At 47.5% G+C, this 26033-nt stretch overlaps 2 protein-coding genes and 1 non-coding gene across 3 annotated transcripts; 2 read left to right on the top strand and 1 right to left on the bottom strand.

The window, feature by feature from the left end:
- Positions 1-2773: 2773 nt before the first annotated feature.
- LOC131290115 (U1 spliceosomal RNA) lies at positions 2774-2938 on the top strand. Its single transcript, XR_009189294.1, has one exon. It is a non-coding gene; the product is annotated as a U1 spliceosomal RNA (small nuclear RNA).
- A 4157-nt stretch (positions 2939-7095) lies between these two features.
- On the top strand, positions 7096-22373 carry LOC131288329 (myogenic-determination protein). The gene is made up of 5 exons (XM_058317453.1): positions 7096-7686; positions 8596-8718; positions 8818-8898; positions 21279-21357; positions 21877-22373. The coding sequence occupies exons 1-5, from the start codon at positions 7096-7098 to the stop codon at positions 22371-22373; spliced, it is 1371 nt and encodes a 456-aa protein (XP_058173436.1).
- Positions 22374-23128: 755 nt separating this feature from the next.
- On the bottom strand, positions 23129-24920 carry LOC131284337 (lysosomal acid glucosylceramidase-like). Its single transcript, XM_058313192.1, has 3 exons — positions 24851-24920; positions 23292-24735; positions 23129-23228 (listed from the first exon to the last, which is right to left on the bottom strand). Exons 1-3 carry the CDS (start codon positions 24918-24920, stop codon positions 23129-23131), a joined length of 1614 nt encoding a protein of 537 aa, XP_058169175.1.
- Between the last annotated feature and the right edge of the window lie 1113 nt (positions 24921-26033).

The raw sequence follows: 26033 nt of genomic DNA, 5'->3' as shown, positions 1-26033 counted from the left end.
CACCAGCAGCAACATATTGCGAGCGCCGTGTAGGGAAGGCGCCCGGGATCCGACGGAGGATGGCAGAGACAAAGCGCACCACCTTGTCTGCCACGGAAAGGGGGTAGGATGAAGGGATGGAGGGTTGTGTGTGCGGGGACCGGATTCGAACGTGTGTGCGACGCCATCGTGGTGTGCGTTAGCGCACGGGCACAGATAATCACGCGCCCATGTGCTGGTGCGCGCGTGGACCGTGCGCAAACATCCGCGCGCACGGTGGGGCGTTTCCGTGGCGCTCCACTGTGTGTGTGTGTGTGTGTGTGTGTCTATGCTTATGATAAATCGACCAGACTAACCCGGAGAGACATTAAAGATGTGCCATTGGCAATGCCAATTACTTGCCACGTTGAACAGTTCATAGGGCATCGAGCCAAAAATGCAAAAACAATAAAACAAACCACCTGCGATCAACAACGCGATCAGGACAATGCCAAGACGGGAAGCACACGATCAATTTGTTCAACCAACGTGGCGAGCGAGACAAAGAGGGGATGCACGAGAGGATGCAAAAAATCTGTTCCACGTGTATAAATTAGAACGTTCGATACAATCCATCCGTAACGACGTCGAAACACGGTTGCTGTAGTTGCATTTGTTCCTGGGCGGAAACGGCATGTCCTGTTTGGGTCAGCATCAACAACGGACCTTTTTTCCTTTCGTGAGCATTCGCGCTAACAAACGTCAGCAAGTGTTCGCGGTAGTTCCAGTTCGGCGTCGCATCAGAGCGGATGGTTAGCAGTGCACGAGGTTCCTGAAAAGGGTTAGCTGAAAAGTAAGGTTATCTTAGGCACGGCCGCGTGGTGTCGCCGAGCTGGAGCTCAAGTCAGAGAAATCCTAGCCGACGCACATCTCGTGCTGTTTGAGTAATCAAGCGGATCACGAGTTTCGTGCGATCTGACAAACGGAAGGAAATATTCCTTTCGTTACGGCGGGTGAACAGCCGCATTTTGACTGCGCACTAGCGTGGTTGGCTAGCAGTGCTCCTGGCCGCATGGTGGCAGTCAAAAGGCGACGCCTACAGAAAATCGAAAACCACAGAAAATCAGGACATATGGCCTTTAGTTGCCAGTCCTTAACCTAAAGAGGTCTATGTCTCCAGGTTAGCTTGCGAAGGCCCAGGAAGCTGGATTCAATAGCCGTACTGGAGTAAATCCTCGCCGAATTGAAGAAGAAGAAGAAGTGTTCGCGGTCGCGAACGTCAACGCGCCGCCGCAAGGAATGAATTTTCTCTGGGATGAAGAAAATACGAAAAAAAATCCCATCTGTCAAACGGGATCTTCGGCGGAGATGCGCATTCATCCGTTCATTTGTTCAGTTTACGCGTTGGCATGGTGTAGATGTTTTGCTATGTTATTGCATTTTTCCGCGTAGTTCAATGTTTTGCTGCAGGTTGTTGTTCAACAAAACAAAACCAAAACAAAAAAAAGAGTTCGCTACGCAACCAACGGAGCAGCATAAAACTGCTCGCAAACGTCCGTGAACTTGACTCGCTAGCCTCGGGGACAATGAAGGCCATGCTGCAACGTTGTGCACGGTGCGCGATTGGAATGCAATCGGCGGGCGGGAGGAAGCTAACAAAAAGGGGTCGTCGGTAGGAGGCGCTTGGGGTGGGTTTTTCATACTTACACTGGCCCGTTGCCGAGGGCGAATGCAATTTTCCTGCACTGTAGCCGCCATGCCGCACGAGAAACGTTTGTACCACTAACACGAGAAACGACCACAACAGGCACAACCGTTCAGAGACATGATTAACTGCGTATCGAATTGAACCGTTCAGCAATGAAGAAGCGAAAGAAAATGTTCGTACAGCTTTTGGGGGGGCAGAGGTACTGCCGAACGCACGAAAATCGGACGTCTCTGTGGTTTCACAGCTTTCACGGACCTTTTTGCACTTGCCCTACAACCGAAGAGTGGCGAGTGAGTCAGCTAGCAAAAACTTTACAAATCGATACCGACCGACAATGTCAACGTGGACGGGATTTTTTTGCAAAAACTGAGGTGGAACGTTTTGCTCGCGGTAGCAGCACGGAGGAGACGGTCGAACGATCTAATCGTTCTAGTTGCCTGAAACAGTCTGTCGAAGCAACCCCTTCTGTGCGTCGATGAATGCCGCGAGTTGGCGGATGAACCTCACGTGCGCGTTTCCTCGCAATCGCGAGTTCGCTGTAATGAACCGTTACTGCGCGAGCAGACGCTCGTCTTACTATGACGTGCGAGGGAAAGCGTAGATGAACAGCTGTTTCCACATGGCAACTTTCATTCGATACAAAACTGGCTGATGTAATCGCGTAGCGTATTGCATTCGTTTTGCCGATGACGTTTTGATGCACGAATGCACCATTCAAAGCTTTATCGTCAGCAGGACTTGATGATCAAAGCTTCTGTTTGTAATTAAAGCTCGCTAGGCATACAGTGCTTTCAGTTTTACATGCATTTGTACATTATTTCGGGAAGAGTGCCTGTGAAGAGTACGAATAAGAAAAAAAGATATCATATAGAAACTTATTTCCTAACAGATCGTTGCTAATCATATTTTCCCTTTCCGCTTCTCGCTATCTTCTCGGTACTGCACCAGTGTTGGTTGCAAGGACATCTAAAGGACATGCTTAAAAACGGTCTTGCTGCGGGTAGGAAGAAAGGGAAAAGTGTTCCAGACGTAAGATACCCGTCTTATCCGTCGCTAGAGCAACATGGAGACGTTCGGTCCGGAGAGCGCGGCTGACCAGCAAACAGCATACTTACCTGGCATAGGGGTTACCGTGATCAACATGGCGGTTCCCCCAGGGCGAGGCCTGTCCATTGCACTCTGGGACGGGTTGACCCCTGCGATTATCCCTCATGTGGATAACTCGTATGCGAAATTTTTGGTAGCCGGGAAGTGCGTCCGCGCACATCCCGACACAAGAGACACAAAACAAATAATTTCGTTTTCCTCTAAAACCTCTTTCTTACCTGTATGTACTTCCCATAATTTTGGGAAGTTTGCAGTATTGGAAATAGAAAAGCAAACGGATTCCAGACGGTTGCAAGAACGATAGCTTTAAAATGGTGCTGATATGCAAAAATAAAAACAAAACAAGCATATGAATTTAAGGATATTTTGAAAGAGCATGTTCTGGGTATTATTCTGTAAAAGTATAGTACATCACCTTGCAAGTCGGTTAAAGGTCCAATGTGTTGACAGTGGAGATTGGACTATTTAAATGGCGAACATAACATATTTAAAGGTCCACCCATCCCACCAGCCATGTCATGCCTGTTGCATACTGCCAGGCGCTTGAATGCAGCCTCTGTTGATGACACAAACATTGGTGATAACCCGCATGCTAACCTCATCGAGCATCGAGTCGAAAACATACACTGTATAAGATCGGTTATCAATGCTTTACGATGTGTGTGCGGTTTTCCCGTTTCTTTAATTGCAAAAGGCTGAAGCTGAGATGATAAACTTCGGAAGCGTAGAACGTTCAGTCAAGTTGTAGCCTTCGTTCCGTTCAGCACCAGAGATGGATCCCGTCAAATTCGTGCTGTGGTTTTTAACAGCCACCACGCTTCGTAAGTTGCAAATAATGGTGCTAGTTATCCGTGTAATGATTGGTATTTAAATGTATGCGAATATGGTTGTTTGCTTTGTAGAATGGACAATTACGAGCGCACAGGACATCACACTCAACTGCGCGGATCCCGAAGATCGATGTGTTCCCGTGAAAAACTGCGCGAAGTTTAAAAAACCTGAGGGAGAAAAGGTCAGCAAATATAGAAAATTATTGCGCAAACATATCTGTACGCCGGAAGTACCCGCGCAAACAATGCATGTATGTTGCCCGAAGCAAAAGATCAAATGTGAATGGAAAAAAACGCCAGGCGTGTGCGCTTTGAAACCCAACTGCCCACTCCTGCAGTCTATGGAAGAGGAAAATATTCCGCAAGATAGCCTGTGCTACATTCGCAATGGAATGGTAAGGACCTTCTCATGTACAAATTGTTCCCGGGAGCTTTCCTCTAATTGTGCTGTTATTTTCGATTCTAGAACTATTACTGTTGTACCGATCTGTGGTGTAGAATCCAGGAAGGGATGTGCGATCAGGACTTTACTTCAATCTTGGCAAGCCCTCCGTCAGCTTTCGCAAATTGTACGACTAAAGGCAAGGATGGGTCGTTGGTGCCGAAACAGTTATGCGATTATAACTATTCGTCAGCAGATATTAGCAATCAGGTGTGCTGCGAAAAACAAGAACCGACTCGATTGATAGCACATCATAAGGCGGAAAAGCTGGCAAGCATGTCCTGTGGTGTCGTCAGTGTCGATGTATCTAAAATATACAATGGAAATTACACAGTGGATGGGGAGTTCCCCTGGATGGCGAGACTGGTTTATCGTGGCTCCTATATCTGCGGTGGAACACTGATTCATCCATCATACGTACTCACTGCTCGTCACTGCCTTAAAACTGATCTTATCAGGGTGCGTCTAGGATTGCGTGATTTAAAAAAAACCGGTCAATCTACCGAAATGCAAGAGATTTCCATCGCCCGGCGCATACCTAATAACATGCACGACGCCGCACTCCTACGCCTGACCCAACCAGCCGAGGTGGACGGTGACATGGTGCGCCCTATATGTTTGCCGCTGTATGCCTATCTCCGAATGCGAGTTCCTAACACGGTCACTATTGCTGGATGGGGTGCGACAGAGAGAATGCGTGGCTCTAACGAGCTGCTGAAGGGAGAAACACCCGTGGTTTCACCAGAAAATTGTCCAAAAATGCATGAAATTTGTATCGGTGGAGAAACAGCGCAGAGCAATCAGTGTCCCGGAGATTCCGGAGGTCCGTATCAGGCCTTGGACGTTTTCAATGAAGACATGCGGTACGTCCAGTTCGGTATCATCTCTAATGGTCAAGTTTCTTGTAGATCAGCACAAAAATTGAACAATGGGTTGCTAGTTGGTTACGTTATTGACTGGATTTTAGATAGTATGATATTGTAACACGGTAATTTTAAACTGTTGAGTGCACCAGCAAGCTTAACATACAAAGTATGTTCATTCTTACAACCTTTATTTTGCAACCCGTGGTCGGGACCCGGGAGTTGTAATAAATAATAGTAATCTATTACATCATATTTCAATAAATACAGTTAAAAGTGAGTTACCTTTTCGCTTCATATAAACTTCATGATGACTAGTCCTAAAATCGGGCCCGAAAACAGCTTCCCAAACCACTCGTCCATTCATTGCTACACTTCATTATCTTGAGTTTTTTTTTTATCAACTAATCCTAACAACTTTGCACTGCTCTTTCCCATTCGTTGATTAACTTGGAACGGTCTCTGACTTCCTGTACCATGTTGTACAATCGTGAGCTTATCAATTATTCAGAGTAGGTTTGTTATTATTGTTGCGAGAAATGTTTTCTTACAATTGATTTTTAATAGCCTTATGAATAGCACACTTGCACTTAACCCTCGACCCATTTTAATTGGTATGAGAAATTCTTTCCATTATCAACCCATACCAGATTTCCTTGGATTTTTGTTTTGGAAAAAACACGTTAAAACTTCATTATCAAATGAGTGGCAATCGTGTGCCAAAATAATGCCACACAACTTGGAGACGGTTGTGCGTCTGGCTTATCAATTCATTATTTTTGCTATCCCCTTCTTCTTCCCTATTCTTGAGTGCCATGAAACGATGCACAATGTTGAGGAGACTACATTTTTCTCAATCGTAAGATGGGGGGAAAGCCGAAAACTTTGGGAAACAGCAATGATGGATGTGAGGGACTTTATCAACTCGTTCTTATAAGTAGAATTCATGCATGCATATCGAGATAGTTCACTCACTAGTTTACATTTATGATACGTTGTCTTATTATCGGGATTTCCAATTTTCTTAATTGATTAACTTCAGAGGAATTCTAGCGAATAAAATACGGCATATACCATCGGCACTGGAATCATTCAAATCCGCTCTGTTTTGTTGGCGTCGAAAGTAAATCCCCCCTTTGAGGTTAATTGATCGCTCTTCGCTAGCTTATGGACTCCACACTTGGACGGTTAGTCAGTGGGAAGTTATATGTTTTATTTTGTATTTTCCAATTATGAGCTCGTGGGAATGTCCGTTTCACAAACACATCCAACATTTGCATGTTTTTCAAACGATTGCATTTTAAAAACGCGCCTGCAAGTAGATAAGATCTTATCTACGTGTCTGCACGAGATTTTCCCCCAAAAGTAACACGTTTTGGGTAGAGAAGGAAAACTCGACTCTCTCTATTTCCCGGAAGGCGGAGTTAACACTGTCGTTTGTTGTTTTGTTTGGTGTTTCTCTTTCCTTTAGTCCTTGTTATCGCTAAGTGTCCTTTCAGAGTGTAGACGAACTCTCAGCCACCCAGGTTCATTGTAATTCGATCCCAACCAACAAGAGCGATGATCAATAGCGCTGCATACACGAAGGATCTGTGTTTTTTTTTCCAAGACGTTGTCTGGAAATCTGCTCTGTGATCCATCTCTACTTCTGTTTTAGCTAAGAAGCAAAGATGAACGAAGGACATTCCTGATGTCCTTGTAGTGGATGGAAAATGGATAACAATTTCCATCCGAACGCTACAGTAGCTGGCTCATTCTCGCACCCTCGGGGGAAAACAGCCGGCGTTTCGTAGAAGCGATGATGCGCGAGGAAAATGCGCGACACTTTTCTTTGGCCTCTCCAAGGATTCCCTATCGTTGTCCCGTTCTTGCGCGATCTTGCGCATTCGCAGCCCCTTAGTAGCAACTTTAACGCCATTATTCGTGCATTCCGTCACTCGCACGATTTCCCGGACATATAGCGATCAGTACGATCGTGCTTTTCACCGGCGAAGGTATCACCCCGTGTAAGCGACGCACGCACCGCAGTGAATGTCTTGTGTTCCCTGTCCAGTGTCCGCGGTGGTTTCGCTCCACACAAATCGAGTGACTCGGCAAAGTCAATGTGTGATTTTTTGAAATCTTGGTGATCTTGGTGGTGCTGGGCTTCGGTGTGAACATACCGTCAGTGTAGTAAATTCGATCGTGATGACCAAATTCAACCGAAACGGTAGCCGCAAACCGGCGGTCAAAACTGAGCTCGGTGGCTACAAGCAGGGTTACGAGGTTGACCATCGTCCTTTCGGTGGGCTGATGCCAACGGGACCCGCTGGATCGTCCATGCCACTGGCGAACGGAAAGGTGGCCGGCGGCACGGGCAACTGTGGGATCGATCGTGCAAATAGTGTCGCCACCCATGGAGTGCATAAAGGTGCACAATCGATGAATGGTAGTGTCCCGATGGGGAATGGAAGTAATCCGGGAATGGGTCACAATGGTGTTGGTGGGGGAAATGGTAGTGGTGGTAGTGGTGGTGGCTATTTACATGATCTCAGTGCTGAGCAGAAGCTGAAGCTGAACATCCAACAACTTCACATCCGACAGCGCCAGCTGCAGCTGACCGATTACGACGACAACAGCCTCAGCTCGGAGGAGCATGTCCTTGCACCGGTTTCCGGGTGCATGGCGAGCCCGAACCGGCCATGCCTGACCTGGGCCTGCAAGGCATGCAAGAAAAAGAGCGTTGCCGTCGATCGCCGGAAAGCAGCCACGCTGCGAGAGAGGCGTCGCTTGCGGAAGGTTAGTGTCGTGTTACTCCAGTTGGATTTTGCATACGACACCGATATGCAGCCGGATGCTTTTTTTAAATGTTTTGTATCTTGCTGCTTTATTTTGAAAACGAACGTACGCCTAACAATTGGTTAACAAATTGAAATACAAAACAACGCGGTCACTGATACTCTGATCTACTACGATCTGATCTGATACGACGGCTGGGAAGCAAAAGAACGCATCCCGTGATTCGCTTCTCGATGTCACTCTTGAATGACCCAGTCTCTGAAAGGTCCTAATAAAGTTTAGTTGTTTTGGTGCATAAGCTTTTCGTTTTTACTAATAATATTAAGATGAAATAGAAAAATAGTATGTCTTTCAAATCATATGGTTTGGTCATAAAAGCAATTTATTCTTTTAATAATAATTTTTTTCCTTAAAAAATACACAATTAATCAGCCACATATCGAGATACCAACGTATTGAAATACGTTTTTAGTTCATTTTAAAATTATTTAGGCAAGCGACAACAAGTTGTATCCAATGAAACAACGAAAAGATCATCTAATGTAAGAAATTATTATAAAGTTATAATCCAATTCGGGTTTATGTTAACCAGGTTGTTGGTTAAGAGGTTATTATTTGATTGATAAAGTTTATGTGCTCTTTTGAAAAATCTATTACCCCTGGGGGATTTGGTACTGACCATTCGAAAACAAACAACAAATAATCAACCAGTCAGTCAACATATTCCCTGCTTTGTGAATTGCAAAGAATAAATCTATATCAAATCTATTATTTAACAGTATTTTTAACAAATGTAAACATTGCTTTGGGTGATGGTTCTAAAGCACTCCTACGATTTGTAATTGTTTATCAAAATTGTTAACATGCCAAAGTTGCTTTAATTGTTTCTCATTGGCCACTAAACGACAGGTAAATGAAGCCTTCGAAGTTCTGAAACGGCGCACCAGTACAAATCCCAACCAGCGACTACCAAAAGTGGAAATCCTCCGGAACGCCATCGAGTACATCGACAGCCTGCAGGCACTTCTCGAGGTAAGCCCGGGTGTCACATCCGTCCGTTATCGCGAGGGCTCCATTAAATACGCATAGTGCGAACAAACAATCCCTTTTACTCCTTACTACCTTCCCCAGGAAACACCTCCAGTCCACCAGGGCACGGACATCACATCCAACGGCAGCGGTTCGACTCATTCAACACCTCAGGACTATATGGTAAGTGTATGGCGCAAAGGACCGTGTGCTCACACGCTCACAGGCACCGGTGGTTCCCGGTGACTAATTAACGCCCATAAAGCTGCTTGTCGGATATCGGTTCACACCCGATGGGCGACAGCAGCAGCAGTAGCAGCAGCTCGTTCCCATCAGCTGACGCCTTGTTCGGATCGGGCCACACTTGTTGCACTTTTTCCCACCGATCGGTGACACTCTGACCCCCGACCCCCGTCCCCTGCCCTTCATTGTTGGTGAAATTTATCGTGATTTAATTGTTTGTTGATAAACATACCGATTGCCATATGGGCCTCGGGCGGCAATGTTTCTTCTGCAACGGGTGGCAAAAATAAACTCCAATCATCCATTCCGTTGGAAGGTTCCGGTGGATTGGATTATACGTTCGGAACGATGGAATTTGCCACATTTGCAGGCGTTGGCGGTGGGTAAAGAACGTTAAATGAATTCACCATTTGCTGGGGGAGGATTTTCGTTTTTCTTTGGCACTTGTCTTTCCCTGTACACCCCCCACCTTACCCCCCCTCGCAAGTGAACTGGCGAAGAGATTTATGGCACTCCCGAATAGACTACCGATTTCATTAATCGTTCCGGTGTGTGGCCAACGATGGGCACGTTGGTTGTTCACTTTGTATTGCGTGCACTCTCTTTCCACCGCAACCAGAGACCTCCGAAGCCCCAGTATACCGCGTTCAGTGACTTTCATCCCGCCAGCGCAACAGGAAATCGCGTCTTGTGTCATGTTCTCGAACGCGCCAACGCTGGAAGATTAATGTTTCACCTTTCGAGGGGCAAATGCGGGAGACCTCCTATCCGGTAGGAGAGCGTGAAATTCTTCCCAGCCTTCTTCTGCGATTTTGCAGAATAACCGTACGTGCAACGCCATGGGCGACATATTTGTTGCCCTCCGCCGTACCGCTGTTTTGCTCGTCCGATTTCGGCGTGCACTGTCACGCGGTTCATGACACTGTCAGTTTACGTGGGGATGATCTTGCGTTGAAAACATAATTAGTTCCATTTTCATCAGCCAAATTGAGCGAACGAACCGAGTCCAAGGTGTACCTTGAACGAGGTGGCGCGGGTGTGAAAAGTGACGCATCGTGCTCCTTTCCAGAAAGTTTGTAGGAAATCGTTCCTTGGATAGTGTGAATCTATCAACATGCTAGAGATTGCTATCACAGTAACGATCTCTAGTGATGATATGAAACTGTCCAACGATCGACCTTTCCAGCACTATTCGGGGGTGAACAAACGGGGGTTAACTTCGGGTGAAAAATGCTCGATCATTTATCTCCCCCTCCGCAGTCATAATATGTCAAACTGTCACGACAAATGTCACCGCCGGTAGCAGTACAATTAGACCCGGAGGAGAAGATATTATTATCGCATACGCATACGGTCCTTGGCACCGGAAAATGGTACGTGCGAACGTGACGGTCGGTAGCCCACGGCGATCGCTTCTGTATCGTTTCGAGCGTACCCTACCGGGTTGCCGGGTGATGCGTTGCTACTACACACTGCTACACTGTGTCACTGTCACTGCCGGTCGCTGGTCGGTTGTCTGCCCACTCCACCACTCCAGCTGTCCCAGCGGCAGCACGGCCGGCCTACGGCCCCATACCCGGAGAACCTATGCGCCCCGGATCGATTCAGACAGCGCGCAATCCGAGCCCTCCAAGGCGTCCGTGTCTCTATCTGAAATGTTAGGACTTGTGAGCAAACAAACCGCACACGACGACGATCGGGGTGTCATGATCGCGTCGACAGCAGCGCGTCGGTGGCGGCCTGTGTAATCGTACCCGCGGGTGGACACTCTCGCTCTCTTTCCGTTCCGACGCTTCTGAACGCGGTCTTCCGAGATGAGGTCTCGATGGGCAGAGGCACAGGGCGTTACAGTCGAGCAACTGCAGCCAGAACGGCGACAGATCACGGTCGGAGTGTCGTTTCACGGCTGGACGACTTTATTATTCTTGCTCGACGGTGGTGCCGTTTGCAAGAAAAATTGTAGCTCTGGTTTATGAAGCTAATCCTTCAATCCTTCGCTCGTGCCAGGCACGTGAGAAGGAAACGATCGATCACAATTAAGAGGCACACCATTCGAACGCCCCGGGAGTACATCACTAACAGGACTGTCTACCATGACCAGTGTCAAAAATTTTGAAGCGATATTTATTTACACACATTGCATCGCGAGTGTCACCCTCCAATGTCTCTGCCTCTACGACGGGCGCAAGGAAATCGTCATTCGAACGATCAACCCGTAATACGACGTGCGGCTGGGGTCTGGGGGAACATGAAACGGTTCAGATTTAATTTTGGAACATCCTCCATCACCGAAGCGCTTCGGGTGAAGTGACACTGTGGCGCAACTTTTCAACTGGTACATCGTTTTTAATGAGATTTAATTGCATGTTTCGATAAATTTGCCCGCAACAACCACAGCCAGCGGGAAAACCCCGTTCCAGCCGGCCCTGCCGATGCTCGTGCTCGTAGGAGCAGGAAAACACGCAACCGGGGTGACGTTTTGGCAGACTCCTCAAGATTTTGTTGCGCACTCCGCCGATGACGGAACGAAATGTGCGCCCTTTGCCGATGCACAACACACACAAACACGCACGCCCCGGGAAGACGCGGATCGTCGCATCTGGTTCGGTGCGTATTCTCCCGACCCCCGGGGGGATAAGACTGCGGCGTGCATCGCTATCTTGTGCGCCACCGATCTTGCTGCTCGTTTAATCTTCAACCGTCTGACGGTCGTAAAGTTACGGGGAAATGATGAAAAATTCCCCAACATGCATTAAAAAAAAAAAAATGAGCCCAAAGCAAAACGTTCTTAATCCCGCTTCCTTTACGGCATTTGCTTCCCGCCGAAAGGGAATCGGTTCCTATATTTTCTACCAGCCGCTGACGTACCGTGCGGCACGATGTTGTGGTTTGAAATACGGACCTGCACGTAGTTTAACATGGTCTGTCGTTTGTCGTTGGATTTCGTGGAACACGTTAAGGAAATCCGCCCGCACGGGCTGCGCAGGACCGTGTTTTATGTCCATCTTTCCATTTCGTGGCGGTTTTTTTTTGCGCACTGAAAACTTGCTTGTCAACCTACAAGCAGGGTGGCTGTAAATTTAAGCTTTATATGGTTGCATGGAAGTCGGAAAATGTTAATATAAAAAGCAGTATTGGTGGATTGTCAAGGAAAACAGCGTTCCAAATGTTTTCCTGCTGATCCAGGGATATTTAAAACCAAATTGGTTCCTGAGGTATTGTAGATCCACTTCACCAGAATTCACCGGAAATGCTTGAGGATGGGTTTCTCCCCGCCAAATCATGCCACATCTATGTCACTGTGTTTCAAAATGACTGCTTCTAATAGAGCTACACATTTTACAGACATAATTGAAAACAAATACCCGAGAACACTTCGTATCGGTCGGCACAAGATGTCACACTTGATTAGGTTTTGACAGCATGTGGCGGGTTTTTCGTGCGCCCAACCCATGACCCCTGGGCTGACCACAACACTTCTGCCGTTGTCCTGACTACCAAACCAAGCTAGAACATCCGGTGCCTGGCTACGATGGCGCAAAAAGGGATCGTAATTCTTCGGGGCCGGTTCGGCCTGTCAACGGTGGAATGTCGTTCGGCGCATTCCTGATTTCCTGAAACGACCCAGACGGCGGGGCATTGCGTTGCGTCCGGTTTCCGTTCCGTTCGATGACTGCCCGGCCGGATGGATCCGATGTTGACATTCCACTCAAGGTCAGCGGGGCAGCCGGGCCTCGGAAAAGGCTTGTAGCGTGCCGACGGTGAAAAGTGACCTAGCGTTTGTTACAACTGTCACCACCGAGCGTCATGAAAGCGAACGCGCGAACATGTATGCTGCATTTGCGTGTGTGTCCAAAAATAAGCAAAAGAAATCATGTCGTTTTGAATCTGGCTTCTGGTTTCTGCACAACGGACTTGACTAGAGATTCTTTATTTTTTTTCGCTTCTATTTTGTATGTGTTTGCTACGTCTCGCTGCTGGCGTCCATTTTGTCCCATTTATCCATTCGCGGCGGGAACGGCGGAAAGGCCACCAAACAGTTTCACAAGGATTTTCGTAAAGTTGGGATGAATCGGGTGGGATTCCTCGAGCGTGACCGGCGTAATCGGAGTGTCATCTTTCGTTTTAGAACAATTCTATCATGCCAGATACTCCACCCGACAGTCCGCTGGTGGGCAGTTTGGTATTTTAAATCGCTTGTTTGGCTTTCGTATGATGACGCTCATTAATTTAGTCCGGCAGGTCGTTTTAACCTCCAACATAAATCGAGTCAGAGACGGGCGACGCCGTTGGTTGGTCCGGTAATACGCTGCTAATGGGACTGCCTTAGAGAATACTAATGGTGCGGCTTAAGACTGACGGTATTCCGTCGCAGTATTACCGATATTCGATGCTTGGAGCGCTTCAATTGGATAGAGAAAATAAGATACAATGTTTATTGTCTTTTGCGAGAACGAATCCCTCACCATGCCAGAGTAGATTGAATATAAGCAGGGTTTAAGGATGAGGAGACTCATATTGACCAATAAGTCCTAAACAATCGTTTGACTCAAATAATTACTCTGAAGAATGTCACAACTTTTTCTTTTCTTCAATCAATTTCTTCCAATTTTTTACTTTTAAAAACGTGTCTATGTGTGAACTTTTTCTCCATCCTCCATTTTCGCCATGCCCATTTAATAAAATTAATTCGGTCTACCCGAAGCTTTGCAAAAATGAGTTGGATATGATTTCAGACTAGAAGCTGTGAATTAAAATTCTTTCTTTTAATTTTTATTTTTTTATAATTCATTAAAACTTTATGTTAACTTCAGATGAACGAACCGGTTCGCCCCGGACTTAGGCCTAAGTGAAATCACCTTTAGGTGGTAATGAAATGATTTTATAGTGCCATCGATATCCTTGGTCCTATTGTAGGTTTCAAAGATGTTCAATATGAGGTAGTTTAAACTAAGTTCTGTACTTCGAAATCAGCAACATCCTACAAGTGTCGGAAATTCAACCTCTTAAAAATTGCCAGAGGTGTGCGTTTGAATCCCGAGTCCGGCACTCCCCGGTATTATGAACAGCTGACCATTGATCTATAATATACCGTCGATCGGTTACAGATACTCTGTTCGGAATAATATGTAAGTTAAATTCTTATGTAGTGTTATATTGACAGAATACGTAGCAATGTTGTCCTGCTTAATCTTTATAGTAGCAACTGTACTAATATAGATATTATAGCCGAGCGAATGCCATACAAATCTCTTGTCGTACCATTCAGCTGCAAATATATTGTTTTCAGCCGCCTTTAATAAAACCGTGATGCAATTTTAGAAGACATCCATTTCGCTTGATACGGAATTGAATTCCTGTGCACTGCACTTGCCTCATCCCTACCGTCACGTTTCCGATTGAACTATGCTGGTGTGATTCCTAGACACGATAATAATTCCTCATTTGCGCATAGCATCGCTTACTGCATTTCCTCCGAGAACCGCTCGTGATTTCAAACTGCGTTCACAGAAGCTAGACCGTTGGAAAGATGCGATCGGTGCACTACATTCTTCTCAGCTGGGATTAATTAAAACTCCGTCCGCTCCGGCCCATGGGCGCACTAATGAGTACGTGCTAATTGCGCGGCACACATCGCCTACCGATTTGCTTACGGTTGTCGGCCTGTCCCTCCTGTTCCGTTCAGGCCCACATGGTGACTTATCCGGGTGGCGTGGCACATTGGTGGTGGAAAATTCTTCCATCTACCCCTCCTGCACTAAGGCACTTAGGCCGCCCAAGGATTCTTTCATCGCAAGGAGGCTAAGTGTTAAAGTTCATTAACGTCAAGCAGAGGTCGCAGCAGAGCGGATCAAACAATTCCCGGCCGCTCGTGCCCGTAGCGCCGGGAGACTTCGTGGTCCGTGGAGGATCGCAAGGACAGCCCCTCTGCTGTACTGAATGAACCGGTTGTCTTGGCACAGAGTAATGCGTGCGATAGCGGCATAATCCGCACGAACGTGGTCGGCCTACCCGTAGGTTCTTCCCTTTTGATTAATTAGTAAATTAGCCCCGCACTAAGTGCAATTAATTAGCTCCCTTGCCATCGGATGCGATATCAAACGCAGGGGGCTTTTGCCCGCCGAAAAATATCCCCGCGAGTGAGTTAGCTCATGCGAAAAGTCCCGACATCGGGCGGCATCGGGGTCCTCTTATCTGACAGCTCGCCGGCGTTGACGTGACGGCGCGTCAGAGGGTACCATCCGACCACGCACCGCGTCGTGCAACTGGAACAAGACCTTCACGCACCACCATCGCAGACCGCAAGTTTGGTGTTTGATCCTGAGGTCCACAGTGTTGAGCCTCGCGGTTTCCTTTACGCCACTGGTCATCCGAAACCACCCGCAAGAAGTTTGCGCAACGAACCAGTGGCCAAACCCTCGGTCCGCCCAGGGATGGCATTTAAATTAAGATGTTTTCCATTACATTTTTGCGTGTCACTTTTACTCTCGATGAATCTATCGTGGCACGTGCTCCAAGGAGTACTAGTCCGTTTTGGGCTGGAATGCTTTGGCACAACTATTCGCTCCCCTGGACGCTACCCCGTGTTGGCATGTTAATAGCGTGCAGTGGTATGTTGGACATTTTCATTAAACAAAACGGGGTAATTGCAGAGGAATACATCGGTTTGCGTTAATTGAATGCTAGTGCTGGTATGTATATTTTCGTTACTGATTCCTTTTTTTAATACTTTGAGGGTCTATAAATGGGGAGGAAATCATTATTTCAGGCATAAAGACGAAGACGGACACTAAAAAAACTTTCTTCCTTTTATCAAACACGAGCTTTCCTTCTTTTATACATGTTCTAATCAACTTTGTCAGCTACTTAATCTACAACACATGTTGCTGCAACCGGCATGCAGATTACTCTCCACCGTTTTTTCTCAAGATCCAAGGTATTTTGGTGCGAAAGTATATTTTTATCTGCATCACTTACGTCCATGAATTTTTGATCCTCAGGTAGCGGAAACATAAAAGTGTCATAAAATAACGCTGACAAGCCGGCAGCCCGGCTCTAAGTCACCCTCCGCTGCGCCACAGCTACGGCCTCCGAAATGGAGCTGGCGTGAGCGTTTCGGCGCAGAATACGTGCAGCCCCCGCGCGGCTTGGTAAGGGAAGTCGAAGAGCATGATTAACAAATTATGATCTAATTAAGAGGGATTAATCATCCATCTAGGAAATGCGTTCCTTTGATCTCTCGCCTCTCCTGACAGATCTGTTGGCACCATCTCGAATGGTGGATACCTAGTGGGAGCTGAGTTTGATGAGTGGAAGTAGAAAGAGTGGTATCACAAGCGAAAAAAGACGTACTTCTGCGGTTACCGATGTGGCGCAAGGTTCTGTGTAAGAAAATTTGGATAGATTTTAAAAACTCCGTTATGATGACAGGCTTTTAGCAGGCAGTTCACTAGAAGCTGGCATGAGTCATTGTTGTTAATCCACCCAAGGAACGAGCGTTGGCAAGTTTATGGGCAACAATCGCACTAAAGCCATTCCACTTTCCTAATATCCACCCCGGCCAATCCCAAATCCTCCTACCCACACACACACACATAAACGTATGTGTACGCACGAACGTACGCATGCACGCACGGCATATGCCAAGGGGACACGTTTTTGTACGCGATCGTGTCCATCTGCGGCCGTGTCTTCTCTACTTTACGACCGATCTGTCACAGCTTCGGCAAAACAGAACGGCAAATAATTTTCAGTGTAATAAATTTTCACCCATCGTACGCACACAGATTCACCCAAGCTGCATCAAATCCTCGAGCCAAATCCTCGGGCTAGGACCATCGGTTTATTGCTGTATTTTTTATTATTTTTTTTTCGGCCTCCATTCGTTCTAGCTGGAATGTGTCGTTATAAGAAGGCCACGTGATCGCAACACAAACACACTTTAGAACTGCGTTTGGGGTTTTCGAATTTGTTTTCATTTTTTCTTCCACCATCGGTCGGTACTTTGGTGAAACTGAAACAAAACGAAAGAGTTTCCTTTCTTAAATAATGCGCCCACCTCAGAACCATCACGGACGGCTGATCTTGTGTTTAATAATGTATTTAGTCGGCTCTCCCCCAAGGGAGTTCAACACACACAGTCCCATCTCGCAGATAACATTTGTCAATAGCGTCACGCAAACCCCGGCTCGATACGCGGCCAGCTCAATGGAGTAAATAAAGTATTAAAAAGTTAAGACTGCTTATTTTTAAAACGTCTCGAGCAACAAACTAATCACGCCCGGCGGCAAGCCCACCGACGGCCGAGTGTGCATCGGGCGCCCCCAGAGCCGGCCGTCTAGGCGAAGGAAGACTCGCAACCCCGGGGGCTGCACCGGGGCCAGCCATCATTTCTCGATAAATTATTTTTTAATATTTCCTCCCCTGGATTAAAACACCCGAACCCAGGACGGGTGTCTTTCTTGTGTCCCCGTTGCAATGTGCGGCACGTTGTCATTAGCGTCCCAAGGGTTGGCTGCGCCGTGTGGCCCACGCCGGGAAATCTATGGACGGGAGGCAATGTTTTGAATCTGTCACGGCGAGTGAAAGTTTATGAATTCCGCTACCGTTTGTCGTCGCGTCGCCGGCGCGGCTATCCTCCGGGGGCCACTTTGAGAATGGAACGCGAATGGGTGGTAGGCAAAGGGGAAGAAGGAGAAGGAGCGACGAAAAAAAAATGGGTATGAAAAATGACACCGCCTTCGAAGCGATCATCGTAAGTCTTCGGGCTCAAAGTGACATTTGATCGTTCAGTCGACGGTACCAGCATCCTTCCTTCCTTCCTTTCTTCCTTTCTTCTCTAGCGATGGCGTTGAGCATTCTTCTGGCGGCGTGAAGTGCCGGTGAAGTTGTGATTCTCATTCACCCCAAGGGTTTCCTGCGGGAAGTGCCCACTTACGCCCGGTAGGTACGCCCGAGACGCCACCAGTTAACTGCTTCACCGATGGTTCGATCGATAGTTGTCACCTCGGGATGGCCCTATCCTTCTCGAATGGCTGGAAAATCGGTGCCCTTGGGCGAGGGAAATAAAGCACAACAACAACAGTGAAAATGTATCGAAAAAATACATAGGCCCGGAAGGTAGAGCCATTCCCTCCGGATGCGGCTGGGGGGGAGGGAAGCTGGGTGCGCACGCGGGCACCATTGAACACGCCCCGATACAAATAGCTGCCTGTCTAACGGATACATGATTTTGTAATATGTGACTTTAAATGCCATCCTAAATCTTACGCTAAGTGGTCCGTATTATAGTCGACACTTTCGGGAGTTTCCGTCCTTCGGGCGGCCGGGCAGCCGGTATATTTTCTCCCGCTTCCACTCCCTTCCACCAGCCAGCCCGTTGCGCGCGTCACCCAATGGGTGTTTGTGTTTCGAACCTACGCGGGAAAACCCGCACGTCCCGCTCCGTAAATTAGTTGTGACGCCATCGAACCGTATCGGTTTCGGGTGCATAAAGTGCGGATGAAGTAGAGGGGCAGAAAGGAAGGGAAAGGAGACGCACTGCCTGAGACACTATCGCGACGAAAATCGGGGCCGATCTCGGATCGGTAGTGGAAAACTGTGTCATTCTCAAGTACCATCGAACATTGCGTTTGTCTAACCTTGTTTAGAGATTGCTTTAAATGACACTCATGTTCGCACTTGAAAAAAAACGCACACACACACACACACACACACACATACAAATATATTTTCATTCATTTGAGGAGAAGCATCAAACACTTAAACGTACTGTAAGGTCCTTGCAGCCTCACACAAGCTCTCAGGAGAGTCAACCACGGTTTCCATTGAAATCCTGCTTCGAAGGCAGCAAAGCCTGGAAATGTTCTGTCACATTATGGTACGATCAAGTACCACACCGGGACAGGACACGATCGTGTCTCCCTTGGGCCAGTAATGCCAGCGGATGTACTGAAACATTCGTGACAGCACGTTCAATAAATAAACCTTTTTTAGATGTTTTTGAGCATTGTTATGCTGCCTTCGTTCCATGGCAGCAACTCGACAAAACTAATAGAAATAAAAACTATGACTTAGTGCTTGGTAGACTTTGAATGAACATGAAATAAATATGCTATAGCATTAACGACTTAATGTACGTTAAGCAAATACCAGCTTAACTCCAAGGTTAACAAAAGTTGAGTAAATACACTTATGTACAAATGAATGTTAAAATATAAGACCATCAGGTCCGAGCGGTCAGAACCGATGGTGCCACATTTTATCAAAACTCGAAAAAGAATTTGATAAGAAAGAAGTGATAGAAAGGAATCTTTGAAAGAAGTGATGACTAGCTAACGAACGATACGTACCGCAACACAAACGAAAGTTTTATCAAATCGTATTGAAATACATAAATGCTGTTATTGAAATAGATAAAAAACGCTCCCAAATCTTTATATAGCTTCGGCCCCGAAAAAAACCCTTATCACGCACGACCGATAAACTGCAAATGCACTGCTCGTTCCCGAACCACCAGAAAACATTAAAAAACATATTTTTAAATAAACAACATGTTATGTGCTCCAATTTGAGCGATAAATTCACGCCGTCTACAGCAAGACGGCCTCTGGTCGGTGGAGGAAGCCAACAAAACGTGTCGACAAATGTTTGATCCACCTTGTTTGATCTCCATACCTCGAGCGCACCTCGGCCCCGGATCCGTCTCGGGCCAAGTAACGAAATGCACATAAATCGTGTGTATTTTATGCTGACAATTTTCGCACACGTCTCCGTCCGTCGACGGGAACTTGCGCGGACAGTCCCCCTCTTCGTTCCCGGCTCCTGCGAAACCGGTGCAAATAGATCGAAAATAAAGGACCACTGCAAAATTATTGCATCGTAAATGCCAGATCGTAACGCACGTGGAATGCGGTTGATGAAAGTGGTTATAAAAGGTGAGGCTATTAAACCGTGCTGCAAGTTGAGTGATTCCTTGAACTGATACCCGGGCTAGAAGTTTGGGAAAGGATTACAAACGAACGAAGTGCAGAGGACTTTGAACGTGAAGCAACGTGTCGACTGAAAGCGTTAAGGATATCTGGATTGAAGTGATCATGTTGTTCAGCGTCCGCGCAGTCGACATCTCGAAGTCAGAATGAGTTAAGGCGCGATGACGATTGTAATCATCATTGTTGACTCGTCAAGACTGGGAAAGAAACGGCCTCGTGGATGGCCAAAAATAGAACGGACACCCTCCGGATGGTAGTTTGTAAATTGTCATGCGTATCGTCACGCCACCCCTACCCGGCCCCGGTCATCCGGAACCCCACCCCTCCCCTACCAGAGCGTCTTTTGATGTTCGCTGTAGAGTTAAGTGGCAATACACACCAACGCCAACCGTCCCAACGCCAGCGGCCAACCGTAGATCGCTTGTGTAACGCATACCGCATTTCGTGGCGCACAACCACCATTTCATCGGTGTCCACGGCGGTAGCCCCGAAAACGCCAAAGTCAACTACCACCCATGAGACGCAGCGGATCCCCGATCGCGACGACTTCATTTTATTTTATTGCCGAATGTCATCTTTTTTAATTGACGTTATAGAATCGCGTCGTAAACGCTGCCTAAGCGCGTACCGGCGCGAACCGAAGGGAAGGGTAACACGGTCCACGGTCGACGGTGTCCCCGATACCTAGCGGCCTGGCCTGGCCGTTCGCACCGCCCCGGCCCGGATGGCGCGGATTTGTTTTTGGAGTGTGCCACTGCCGCCGCTAGTGTTTGTGTGCGGCACCGGTTTCGGGCAGAATAACTTACACTAAATTAGGCATCACAAATGTCAGTTTGTTCGCTCCGCTTGGCCGTTGTTTGGAGCGCTACCGAATGACGCTACCCGGTCCCGGGTACGACGGGAAGGAATCTATTTTCGGGTTCACAACACGGATTCAACACGGAACGCTACGGTACGAGCTGTGGGGTCCTAGGGTTCCCGAATCGCGATCTGCGGGAATAGGGGATAACACGCGACACGCCGTTGATGAGGAGGAAGAATTCGTGAATCGAATTTTATATATAAAAAATAAAACAAAAGAGGAAACCCGCAAAACTCGCCAGCAAAAAGGGAGGGCGAGGTTTCCTGCAAAACGCGACACGTGGCCCCAAGCGTCTGGGCGTACAAATTACCGTCATGTCTACAAGCTCATTTACCGGCATTTGCGGGCGATTTCCTCGTACCGTCCGTTTTGGAGCCACCGGCCTCTGCTTTTGCACCGTTTGGTTGGGCCAAGTGAAAATGATCATTTATGCTTTTCGCCTAATTTTGCTCCTTTCCATTTCACAGAACTGCTGCCAGACGGGATACCTGCGGGAGCGATTAGGACAGCTAGGAAAGGACAACGACCGGTACTCACCCCTGACAGGTAGGAAATGTTCTGTACCGGTGTGCCACACCAAGTAACGCAGCATGCAACATTTGCAAGCCCCAAACCAAGCCGACTCGGCATGAGATTGCAATTCTTTGCCTGCTCAAAAACCCATCATCCTTCCCATCCTTCCCGAACGTTACCAACATACAGTCCCCCCCCTCCTCCTCCAAGGTTGGAAGGTTCCCCAAACTGTGTGCAGCGGAAAACGCGGCACGGTCATGCATTATTGCCAGCTTGTCTGGCGAAAGGAAATGGCACCGCCGTTGGACCCCGCGGTTGGGCGGTTTTCTGGTTGGTAAATTAGAAAATTATGAATTCATCCGTGCGTTGATTTATCATCTCTTGACCGAGATAGGGGCGGAAGAGGTAAAACGATTCTATATTTACGCAAGGTTGTGGTTACCCTTTCAACCCTTGGCTTTTAACGCCTACTGCTAACAACGTCGCTTGAGTATCGAGAGAAATTCGTCACTAATCGAACGTTAACGTTTCTTTTCCTGATTTGCGCTCAAGGATACAGTCAAACGGCGCCATCCGGGACGGTTAGTGGTTCGAGTTTGGACTGTTTAAATCTGATCGTACAAAGCATAACCAACGCACAACAGCAACATCAGCCGCCACAACATCAGCAACAACAACAACAACAAACGCAGCAGGTCCATGCGGCACAACCATGCGGTCAATCGATGGCAACACTCAGCCCGACCGGGCATCAGAACAACGGCATCGGCAACAACACCGGTAACGGTCCCCCCGGTACTGGCACCTCCACCGGTAGCCATGGACCGCCACAAATGCAACTGCACCAGCATCAGCTACTGTACAGCACCTTCTCTTCCCCATCCTCGTCGTCGTCGTCCTCATCTTCGTCTTCCTCGTCATCTTCGGTGTCCTCATCCTCCTCATCGCCGATGTCACCACCGCTGGTGGCGGTAGGGTCCCACCATCAGCTGAGCATTGGCAACACCCGACCCGTTATTCCACCGACGTCATCCATTTCGTTACCGTAAACGATGCACCGCTCTGCATTTTGATGCATACTTTAAAAAAAAACACCCCTAATTAAATGTACATACTCTGCTCGGTGCAAATGTTGACAAAGGAAAACAAGTCGCGTACGGTTGCCGATTTACGGATGACCTGGTGAATGCAATAACGACTGTGTGAGAGCGACGAAAGTGGTATTATTAGTGTTACTCTAGTTGTATATCCGCTACGGTACAAGCCATGAAATTAATAATTTATAATAAAATACACTTTTAATAAAATAAAATAATTTAAAGCCAATAAAAACTAATTCGACAGTTACTATCATAAATCTTTGATGCGCCCTTTTTGAAAAATAATATTCGAATACATTTTAAAGCGATTGAAGCCATACCGCTTCGTCATAATCGCCTTTTTGTTTTTTTTAAGTTTAGTCAAGTTTGAATAGTTAATAATAACCTGAAAAAAATTTGATCATTGAAGGTAGGAACTTTTTATTTCATATATGTGTATGCCTTTAAAATAATCATTAATATGTATCATACTTTGCTGAATATGCTACTAGGTGCTTATTTTTCAGAATGATTTAGAGTAATTCGCATTATAATGACAATGATATGTTAGCATTACTGGTGTTCGCTTAATCGACGATATTTCTGATGGTACCTCAATGACAGTAAATCGGCAATGCCTTATGTCCAACGTATGATCTGTTTGTTCTATTTTTAATCCTTATATAGCCTAATTGAAACAAAAAAAATTGTTCCATATCTTAACCCTAAGCGTATAGGAACGAATGGACCGACTTTCCGGGAAGCTGGAGTCGAATACTGCCATACCGTTTGTCTTCGATCCGCACAATTGACTGGGTATTGGCTCTGAAAGATAAGATAGAAGCTGAGAAATCCTCTACTCAAGAGTCGCTACTTGAGTGTACTTACTTGTTGTAAAACACCACGACGGTTTTGTTGTCCAGCCGTTCAAAGGCCAATGCCACCACGTTGCTACTTGCACTTTGAGCATCCAGCCTCACCGAGCCGGGCAAAATGAAGCGCGAGAAATGTCCGAGCCCGTAGAAGATCGGTTGTTTGTACGCTTCCTCCTTCGAGGTAATGTTGGCGATCACCGCGCTTTCGACGTAGTTTTTCGCGTAGTTTGGACCGCCGCGCTCGTCCAGCACCAGGTTCCAGTCGATCCACCCGTTGACGCTGTGCTGCAAATCCTGCAGCACGTAAAGAATGTACGATTCGGCCCGTTCCCACGAGCCCAAAATGGGCCGATGCTGTTGCAGGGGTTTATCGCCCAGCGACGCCTCGGTGTTGAAGATCCACTTGCCGGGGTAGCTGGTGGCGGTCTGGTCAAGCAGAGCCGGCGGGGCAACACCATCCCAGTACCAGTGTACCGCCAGGCCGTCCAGGTAGCTGGTCGCATTGGCATGACCCTGATCCATCAACTTGAACCACCAGGGAAACGTGTACCGCTGATCGTCGCAACCGAACAGCTTTACCGAGCTCACGGAAGATTTACGCAGTGTCGGTCCCAGGTACTGGCCGACCCAGCGCCCCTGTTCTGGTGCCGTCCAGCCTAGGCTCATAAAGTGGATGAAGAGAAAACCGATCACCCCGTTGAGCGGCTCGTTTCCAGTCGAAATGGCCCAAAACTCTAGCCCGGCCGCTTTCATCAGCTCCAGGTAGCGCACGTGGTAGTCGGCCCAGGCCTGATAGTACTCGGGTTTCAGCCGACTCGCCCCGGTCCAGTCGTTGTTCGTTTTCATCCACCGCGGAGGACTCCAGGCAGCGCCAATAACGCGTATATCGCTGTTGTTCGTTACCTCCATGAGCTGCTTGATTTGCGACACCTTGACCAAATCTCGATCGTCCAGGGTGGTAAAGTTCGACAGCGCACCATCGTTCGTCGGGAGCTCGTTGTAGGCCCACGGGTCGAGATCGAAATCGCAGCCACCGATCGGAATGCGCATGAAGCTGTAGCCGATTCCTACCTCTTTGGAGTAGTACGATTTGTAGAGACTTTCCCGCAGCGGCGCACGCAGCTTGGCCAAATTGTACGAAACGGCACCGGTAAAGGCACCGCCGAAACCTTCCACCGTCTGATACCGACGAGTCCGATCGATCGTGATCGTGATGTCATTCTCGGTTGCCCTCGACCGCTTCCTCGGTGGTGGCGGTGACGACGGTCCGCCTTTGGTGCGCAAAAAGCTGCCCTTGGTCAAGGCGAATCGCAGACCACCGGAGCTGCTCGACACGAGCACAAAGCTGCCCGGCACCGTCGGATCCTCAAACTCCAGCGTGTCGCAGTACGTCACATTACACACGCAGACCGATCCACTCGAATACTGACGCAACGCGCAAGGGTACCCAGTGGCCACTGCGGGGGAAGTGTCGTGGAAATAAAGTATTACATCCGGATGGCGATTGCACAATCACTCGGCCATAGCTAACGACTAGCGGTTACTGAGTACTTGGGCGGATAAATCACTTACCAGTTGTTTGAGGTAGTCCCAGCCAGACCCAAACGATGACAGCAACGAGCGGAATTGTCCGGTACCACATTGTGCGTCACTCTTGGAACGTTCACCTAACGACTGATGGCGTTCGTGGCGGGACGAGCCTCCTTCTGTCGGTGATCGTTACGCGTAAACGAGTATCACTTTCTCCAACTCGGCGGATTCCTATGTGTGTGTGTGTGCCTCAGTAGAGTAAGTCTTGATAACGCGGGCATGGCTGATTGAGGGGTGGAAAAGAGCCGTCAACAATGTGATCCATTCACGATGGTGGCGGTTGGGTTGAAAAGTAATCATACCTAATAAACCCAGTGTAAACAGAATTATCGGTTTCTAGCATCCACTAGCCGGTTTTGATCGATATGTATGGCGGACCGGGTTTCAGAGGCATGTCTCGTTCGTCTAGCAAGTACGTGCAATGCGCATTAGTGAAGTGTAGAACGTCACAAACCAACTTCCACCACAGAGCATAGAATGACGATGGCGGTTTGCTGGGTGTTTGCATTTATTTATTTCTCACTTTCTACGTCACGGCCAGCTCGTAATACTGCGTCGTGTTGTAGACGCCCACGCCGGGGCTTCCTTCATATCGTACGCATCTGTTCAACCGTGCGCGCACATCCTGCGGACGGACGACACACTCGATGTAACCTTTCAAAACATATTCAAGAAAGAAGATGTCACGCATGCGAGACGCTAGATCGGACTGCCCAACCGTTGCATCTAAGCGCTTCGTAAGAATTTAACGCGTGGGAACCCTGCACATGCACCGCGACGGTAGTTTCCCACGTGGTTGGGAACTTGAAGCTGTGCTGTTACTCATAAATGATTCGTAAGTAGTGTAATACTACCGACTGATGAATCAAAGATGTTTTCTGATTACATTCCTTACTTTCCGCATATGATTCAAAAGTATGTAAAATAATATTTGCCGCTCAAAAGGTACTTGCCCAGGCTAGTTCATTTTAAGGCTAGTACAAGTATTTATATATTTGTCATAAATTTTACTACATCATATATGAAAGCTATGGCTGACTATTCATCTCTCTGACGAATTTGTTCCTGAGGCGTGGTCCAACGCCGTTAACGTAAAATTGGTTTGCAAAAACTATGTTTTCTTCATTTCGCTATAGCGTACTGGTTCAACACGCTCTTCATGTTG

The sequence above is a fragment of the Anopheles ziemanni genome, chromosome 3, assembly GCF_943734765.1.
Source record: "Anopheles ziemanni chromosome 3, idAnoZiCoDA_A2_x.2, whole genome shotgun sequence".
Classification (NCBI taxonomy): domain Eukaryota; kingdom Metazoa; phylum Arthropoda; class Insecta; order Diptera; family Culicidae; genus Anopheles; species Anopheles ziemanni.
The sequence above is the reverse complement of the archived record's forward strand: the minus strand, read 5'-3'. Positions and strand labels throughout refer to the sequence as shown.

Excerpts from the sequence above, each read along its gene's own strand:
- LOC131284337 (XM_058313192.1), bottom strand. The coding sequence starts at position 24,920 with ATGTGGTACCGGACAATTCCGCTCGTTGCTGTCATCGTTTGGGTCTGG. Across the intron at positions 24,736-24,850 it reads GGGACTACCTCAAACAACTG|TGGCCACTGGGTACCCTTGC; the intron begins GTAAGTGATTTA and ends CTTCCCCCGCAG. Across the intron at positions 23,229-23,291 it reads GTCGTGGTGTTTTACAACAA|AGCCAATACCCAGTCAATTG; the intron begins GTAAGTACACTC and ends CTTATCTTTCAG.
- LOC131288329 (XM_058317453.1), top strand. The coding sequence starts at position 7,096 with ATGACCAAATTCAACCGAAACGGTAGCCGCAAACCGGCGGTCAAAACT. Across the intron at positions 8,899-21,278 it reads CAACACCTCAGGACTATATG|AACTGCTGCCAGACGGGATA; the intron begins GTAAGTGTATGG and ends TCCATTTCACAG. Across the intron at positions 21,358-21,876 it reads CCGGTACTCACCCCTGACAG|GATACAGTCAAACGGCGCCA; the intron begins GTAGGAAATGTT and ends TTTGCGCTCAAG.